The sequence below is a fragment of the Montipora capricornis genome, chromosome 9, assembly GCF_036669925.1.
Source record: "Montipora capricornis isolate CH-2021 chromosome 9, ASM3666992v2, whole genome shotgun sequence".
Classification (NCBI taxonomy): domain Eukaryota; kingdom Metazoa; phylum Cnidaria; class Anthozoa; order Scleractinia; family Acroporidae; genus Montipora; species Montipora capricornis.
Genome location: NC_090891.1, coordinates 20843819 through 20852012, shown reverse-complemented (window position 1 = coordinate 20852012; position 8194 = coordinate 20843819). Strand labels below are relative to the sequence as shown.

At 41.2% G+C, this 8194-nt stretch overlaps 1 protein-coding gene across 1 annotated transcript in view; it reads right to left on the bottom strand.

The window, feature by feature from the left end:
* Nucleotides 1-3062: 3062 nt before the first annotated feature.
* The window catches only part of LOC138015442 (synaptotagmin-10-like), an 18846-nt gene continuing 13714 nt past the window's right edge, over nt 3063-8194 (bottom strand). The window contains exon 8 of the mRNA XM_068862510.1: nt 3063-4656. Within this exon, the coding sequence (XP_068718611.1) occupies nt 4585-4656 (72 nt within the window). The 3' untranslated portion in view covers nt 3063-4584. The remainder of the gene's footprint in view (nt 4657-8194) is intronic.

Sequence of the window (8194 nt, the reverse complement as noted above, 5' to 3'; positions counted from 1 at the left end):
GTCAATTTGTTTGTTAACATACAGTTTATTGACTATGAGTTTGATTTTGCTAGCCGTTGATGATCCTGTTGGTTCTTGTAGAGGGGTGTAGTAATTTGTGTCACAAACCTGATCATTGCCCTCACTGACTTTTCTCTGAGTATCCATAACAACTGTGGTGTTCCCCTTATCGGCTTTTTTAATGTTCACCTTCGTGTTTGCGCGAAGCCTTGTAAGGGCTTCTCGTTCTTTTGCTGATAGGTTGTCCTGCGAATCGCAGAACGATATTGTAGCCATTTCGTATCCTGTTCGTTCCAAGTAGTTTTCAAGTGCCACGGAACGTTGTGGTGGCGGCTGTCAGTTAGATTTGACATGGAACGGGTGTGGCCATGGTTTGTTATTACGATCAGCGAAGAGAAATTTCAAGCCTTTTGAAAGCAAAGTTTTATCGTGATCAGTAGTAAGTGGGGTATCTGATAGATTCTTTATAAATCTATCATTGTTTTGTTTGTACTGATTTTGCGTGCTTTGCATTTTTGACGTCGCTTTTTGCTGTGGCTGAGGGGTCGCACAGGATTGGCGCGGCTGGAGTCAGTAAAAGAGACACGTGGGTAAAGTGCAACTCTTGTTTCATTTTCGCTTTTAGAAAATACATTCATGAGAGTTGTCAGTTCGTTAAGTTTAGCCTTGATCGTGCTCAGTTCGTTCTTTTCCTTTGGCTGCTTTTTACGGCTTGCCGCGGGTCTTCTCTGGCTGATATTTGTTCTGGTCAGTGATCGGTTTGTGGCTGACTGTATTCTCTTTTCTCTCTCTTGAACTGATCAGGAAACAATTGGCTCAGCTGTTGTTTGAGACTGGATATGGTCTCAGCGTTTGTGCTGGAGTTCTTTTGCTGTTGGCGGATCAGTAGTTGGAGGAGTTCTTGTTCTGCTTTCTGACAGATCTTGTTGTAGGCCGCAGTGAATTTTTCGTCTGGTCTTACTTGGGGCCGTGGCCGGTATTGGAGACCAACTGGACAGGAGCTTTTGGTGACAAATTCTATTAAGACTGTCAGCGATCTTACATTTTTGGCACGTCTTGTTTCTAGGGAAGCAATTCCGTTCCTCAGTTGATTGAAGCCCTCTGTCTTTGTCTTCTGGTTGTGAGGAAGGTATGTCTTCGTCTGAATCCGAGAGGGTCCGCTTTTCTGGGGACTTGATTGGAGAGAGTGGCGATGGAGCTTAGCTTGTCTCTCATTTCAGCAAGGATTTCAGCGACAATATGGTCACTGGTATCGCCCATGTTTGCAAGACCGGTTTCGGAATTCGTTGTCGATTCCTTTGTCAATTGCGTGCTCTAAGACTGAGAGCCGCTTTTTCCATTTTTTCCCATAGTTCTTTGCTTGTAGAGTTTGATCTGAGTTGGATCAAACATGTTTTAACCGCACTCACTTCAACATCCGCATGTTTGGTCACGAAATAATGTTTGATGTTGTTTAAACGCCAAACATTTTTCGTTTGTCGAGGCCCTTAGGGAGACTAGAACGCGTTCGTTAGGAAAGCTCTCACCACAACCGATACTGAAAAGCTGCCAAAAAGGAAATTCGAAGGCTGATTGACCATTCCAGGTCCCAGTTGATTTTCAGACTGTTCTGTTCTGGTCAAAACTTACGAAACGAACTTAAAGTTTTGGAAATGAGAATTATGCACTAAGGAATTACAGTCCAGCTTACGGACCTTCAAATCCAGAGAGGACTGGATCGAAGAGAAATTTGACGTCATGTGCCCACGACTAAGAATGCCGCCCGGAAGTTTTGGGCCAGAGCGGAAAACTGGGACTAGTTACGCATGCGCTTTCTGATGGAAGTGATGTCAGATTTCCATTGAAAAAGTTACTTCAAAGAACCATCCATGCAACCTTTCTGTAGGGCTCTTGACCAAAAAGCTTCCTTAGCAATCATTTTTCTGTAGTTTAGAGCCACCCCACCCCACGTAATAAGCTGTATAGAGAAACTGATTGTTTCCTTTTCAATGAAACATCGTTAAGAGCGCTGTTTGTTAACTTCCTTGTTTAATAATTCACTGTTGAATGGGAGAAGGCAAGAATCCCCTCTCAGCGACAGTCAATACTACGCGTTGATACAATTAATTTTATGAATTATTATCTTACATTTTTTTTTGTGATTCTTCAGTGAGTCAGGGCAGTTCAGAGTGCCAGCGACTAGCTGCTCGAGCCCACCCAGCCAAAAACCCACAAATGCTCGTTACACGTGTCTAAAGACTCGAAGCATTTAACTTCTCTGGTTCACTCATGGAGCACTGACCGATACTCTAACTGAACTTAAATGTACTCTTCTTGGCCCGGTTGTTCGAAAGCCGAATAACTAAATCCAGGATTAGCGTAAACTTTTGTTCATGTTTTCAACTGTTTGGTGAACGTTTCTTTTGCTTATTTTTGTTTTTCAAGATTGACTTCTTCTAATGTAAAGTTTTGCTGAATATCAGCGTTGAACAACATTTGGGAGTAGAAAAATAAACTCCTTGGTTAATTTTTAATCTGGGATTAGCGTTAATCGGCTTTTGAACAACTGGGCCCTTACCTTCAAACTTAAGGGTCGCTATGGACAACCTCCAACTTTTGGAAAGTAACTACCTCGTTTATTGAAACAGATTACACTGATCCGCCTTGCAGCTTACTGTGTTTCTGGAGAAGCTGCAACTTGACAAACATTTTTACTTCGTCTGTTAAATTCGCGTAGCACAAAGACGGGAACGAGAGGCATAATGCGTCTGGACGAACTATCCAGTTTACTGCGTCTTCAAAGACGCACTAAAATCGATAGTTTATCGAGACGCATTATGCGTCGTGCCCCCGTCGTTATACCAGACGAACTTAACAGACGCAGAAAAAAGAGTTTTCTCAAGTTCGTCTCAGACGAAATTTGCGTCTCTAGTATGAAAACAACCAATATGATTCAAGACGAAACGCTATACAGACGAGTATGTTCCCCGATTTTCTATGGTGCAGACATTTGAGACCGGTCTCTGCACCACACGGTTTCCTTATTTCTCCCAAAGGTTTGACACTAAACGGAACTCCATGGATATTACAAATTATAGTCTTTTATTACCACCTAAATTATGGTATTAATTTAAATATTTACAAAAATAAATATGCCATAGGAGAAAGAGGTATATAATACAACGTAAAAATAATGAATGATCTTTAGATATTACAGGTCAGTGGTTGGAGGATAGACGAATCGTGTAGCAGCTCTCGTCAGCCTCCTTCCAGAGAAATGCCCAGGGAACGAGGTTGAGCTCCCCGAAGGTACAATGTGACGGGCTTGGTACCCGAACTGAAAACAAAATACTAAACAACATAATAATCGCTTAGATTTCAATAAAATAACAGCCGCTACAACATTGAACAATAATCGGGTTAGGAGAACTGCCGCACTGCCCCACTAGACCTTTCTGGTGTTCTCATGGGTGAACTGGAACTAACATGAAATAGAGTCCATCTGCATCAGCCTCAATTCCATGATCGTTCAAGTCCAACCCAGAGAAAACGAATAAGGAATTCTTGGGTTTCACTCACGTGGTCAACAGCCATGATTTTCAACGAAAACAAAGAAAACGTTTGCATAATAATAGAGTTCAATTCCCGGAGGATTGGATCGGGACACCAACATGGCCGCCGTTTTATTGTTTGGGGACACGAAAATGGCGGCCGTGACGTCATGTGAAATCCAAGAATAATTTGCTCCTTGCTTTATTTCTTAGAGGTTCTTTGCACCTCAAAGGCTGCCAGAGAAAAAGTGTGAATCTCTTGATAATTAGCTCATGCAAGCACAATTTTGATAAAACACCAAGAAGTGCCCGTTTGAGTCAAAGCGCCAACTGCCTATTTACAACAACGCGAACGGCTGCGCATTACTTTTCGGGATAGGAGTTATCTTGATTGTTTATGTTCACTTATAGAGTAAACTGAGTTAGAGGACCCTTCAGAGATATTCTCGAAGGCAAGTAAGGCATTTCTGGACATTCCTGGAAGTGAAAAGGTACAAGAGCATAATCCGTTTTTAAAATCTTGAATGTGCAACTTCCTGAAGTTTTAAGTAATTTAGGCAAGCCATAGGCTAGTTACGAATCAGTGAGGAAACCATGCACCCTCTTCAAAACGCGCTTAGGGCACTTTTTTTAAAGGTACTCCAAACAACGGATCTTGTTCGCTTGAAAAAAGCTAAAACCTTGTTCCTTGTCTCGCTGATACCACTCCTCCTCTTTCATGTCTCACACACCCACTCCAGCCCATTTTTGATTCCAGTCCATTCTTCAGAAAGAGCCTATTACCTCTGGCCTACAAGTTATTCTAACTAAAACAAATAAACGCTATTTATATATCTATCCATAGCTCTCATTACGCGTCTTTTGGGAGGTTTTCGAAGAGAACTCGGCAAGAAACCTTTTTCTATGCGAACGGCAGCTCGTTACATATATACATACATATTTTATTGTATAGCTCTCCCTTGGGGGCTCTTCTGTTGTTGAATAGATGAAAGAGTCTTCGTTATTTTCCTTAATATGTTCAATGGACGTTCCTTTGTCAACCGTGTCTGCAGGTCTAACCAGGGATACCGTTGACCAAGAATACTTTGGCCGAGGAACCAGCACTACGACTGCTCAGTGAGTACATCTAAAGGACAAACATAGGACAAGGTCAGTTTCTAGCGAACATGATTATTATGCACATTCTAGCACTAGCTGACAGTAATGAGCTCACTGAAGAATCAGCGAAATAAAGGTGTGAAATATAATTAGTAAGACCACCGCGAAAAGCGAGGCCGTCCCACGGGTTTTAGGAACAAAGGAATATGGATAATTTGAACTGGAGAAAGAAGACAAAATATCTTACGGAACAGCGCAACATAAACCACTGTAGGGATAAAAAAGCTGAGACCAAGTTTGGGAGTAACTCCCCGGGAGGGCCTCCTAAGCAATTTGGACACTTGCAAGCCAGCCTGGATTTTCTCCGGTTGTCTAGAAATATTCCATAACTGCGGTGATCTTTCTAACTCAGTTTTACATTATGTCCATTCCACAGTTCCAACAAATGAAATTTTTTTGTAACAATATTTCAAATAAAAGTAATAATAGCCCATTTACGACTAAACTTCCGGCCCCCTCGGTTTCAAAGCGACAGCACGTCTGCGAATTCTTTATGATAAAACATTTTAAGAAGAACGACTACGCCCTTAGACTCGATTTAATTTAAAAATAAGCATAAGTTCAAAAATAAGCACGCATTGCGTACGTGTGATACTGCAGTAACTTGATACAGTGCTTTATTCCATAACTGTCAACTGAGCTGCATTTTGTTTTCCAGGAGATTCAAGTTGTCTGCGCGTAATATGTAGCTCTAATAGTACACGATATTGTTTTAGTATCGCAAATATTATAGTGCTATGGTAGATGTCTTAGGTAAATAGGCCCCTGGGAAGACACGCAGTTACTAGTAAAATACTACACCCACAAAGATTGAAATCGCGAAACATTGGCTTCGAGGCTGACATGAAGTTCGCTTGCACTTCTTTTTCACAGAAGTTTGCTTCAACTTCTCTTTTACAGTACGTTTAAAGTGCCCCCGTGACCAAAAAAATCACTTCCTTCTTTTCTTCAGTTGTTGAAAGTGTTTGCTTAACACCTGACTGGCAAAAATTTGAGCTTTGATTTTTATCCAAAGGCCGTTTACTTTGAGTGTAAGTTTTGGATTTCACGGTCCGCCATTACTCACGTTCAAAAGTGAAAGGGTTGGATCCACGAAAAAGTGACGTCAAAGGCTCACTAGCTTAAAATTTCAGCGTGTGAATGCAGCTTATTACATATGCAAAACACGAGCTTAAAAGTCTGAAAGCCCAAAACTCCCGTGCTGCATATTAATTCTGCGGCCTACACACGCATTGCGTTCTTAACCAAGTGAGCCTTTGACGTCATTTTCTCCTCGATCCAGCTCTCTCAAGAACTTACAGTTAGTAATGAAAGATCATTAAATAAGAAAAGTCCAGTTAACATAAACAGGTGTCTTTTTGGAATCAAGGCTTCAAACGTAGATCGGTTAGTGTTTAGTTACCATAATTTTTGAAATCCAAAGAAAAATAACAATTGATTTTTAACTCGTGGATACGCGAAGCGTAGGAGCGAGCTGTTGTGGACACTGCGATATGCAAATGTTCACTCCTCCACTAGGTGAAGACATCTTCGTAATTAGTCGGCCCCGAACGAGAACGCTCGACATTTACGATCCATTTGCCGTAGATCCGACGTTTCCGAGAACCCCTCTCCCGCTCTGCCTGCAGCTTTTTCACAGGACGATTACAAACGATTGTAAGTGGCTTCAATTGGACTTCTAAACAAGAAACGTACAGATTTTGTTGGCCTGATTTATGCAAAACAAATATCGATGCAAAAGTAAATAAATATTGATACGCAGTTTTAGGAAGAGCAGAAGGAAGTTCTTAGGAAGTATCGATCGAGAATATGTAAAAATTGCCATCAGCAACAAAATTTGAGACAAGGAAACAACATAGTTTTGTGCCACGAATATAAAAAAAATTACCATCAGCGAAAAACATTTTGGGAAAATTTTGCTACATTCAATTTTTCTATTGTACTCTTGGCTGCACAAGTAAATCACAAAATCGAAAGTGACATCGATTTCAGCGGCCGCTTGTGATCAGAAGTTACCTTGCGTGTAACCAACAACTCAATAAACGAAGGATACATCTGTGACAAAATGACGGCAAGACACTGGGTTTTTACGGGTTACTGCCTCCAAAGACCTCCAAAGGAGGCGAAAGCCGTAATGTCATGGCGTTTAGTGTGTGAGTGACTGTAACAATAGAATCTGGCGATCTCGATCCGATATTCCACGATCTTAGCTCCTTTTTGTATGTTACGCGGAATTAAAAGTGGTTTAACAACGTCGACTGGAAGGTGAGTTTTTTTTTTCATAATGAGTTTAACCCATTTAGGTTTACAAGTGTAAGAATCAAGCGCAGCTGTCTTTGCATTTATGGAAAACTTGTCAGCAAAGAATTCAGTTTCCAATTTTCCGGAAATTGTATGACTCCATCAAAGCGCGATCGAGTGTTAAATCTTTGTGCGGCGATCTGAAAACCTCATCAAGATGTATTCCTCCTTCGGGCAGCAAAAAATCTCTTTCAACGAAGCCAAGATTCCCTTTGGTGAGCAACTAATCTCTTTCGAGAGAGCCAAAATTTCCTTCGGGGAGAAAATAATCTCTTTCGAGAGAGCAGCGCCAAAATGCATTCCAGGGAGCACAGCACTTAACCTCCCTTTCGCCAACGCACTGAAATTACCTGAGAGCTATAACGCTACTCATATCAAACTAGTTACTTATTTGAAACAATAATTGTTTTATTTTATTTTGTTTCCTATCAGATCCACAGCTTCAAGGATTTGTGCATGCTCTAAGTCCTGTAAAAACCTCAAGAAAACAGAACCATATTTTGATTGCCTTATTCAAACAAATGAAAGTGAAAAGTTGAGAACTGTGTGCTATGATCCCAAACAAAGAAAAATTTTGCAACAAGCCTACCCACAGAAATCCCCGGTGAAAATCAGTGGAGCAAAAAGATTACCAGCCTCCAGCTTCTCAGACAGAAACGAAGAATTCAAAATAACAAAGACGTTCAAGATCACTCCATCATCAAGTGCAGATTTCAAATATAACTCACACATTTCATCAGCAGTGATTACAGTAAGAGACGCCCTTTCAGCTGATTTGTATAATATTTTTTGTACATATACTACTATCCACATTATTATTATACTAGGTGCGGAATGTTCATCCGACATTGTGAAAACGTTGTGTTAACAAAGTTCTATTTTTGATCCATGCTCTTTTTTGCTTATGGCCAATTCATTATTTGCTGTGCCTTTTCATTAGAGCATGGTATTATACTTATAATTGTTCCAAGTAACAAAAGCGGTAAGCCAAGTTCATCGTAATGGTCCAGCAGTTCCACGACGCGCGGCATGAACGCGAGAGAGCGGGATGACGGCGAGTACTGCCGGCCGTTCTCTGTAACCAATGGAGTAAAGTAGGGTTGCGTGCTGGCTCCCACTCTGTTCAGCACGATGTTCTCCGCTATGCTAACTGACGCTTTCCGAGATGGTGACGTCGCGGTTGGCTTTCGGTATCGTACCGACTG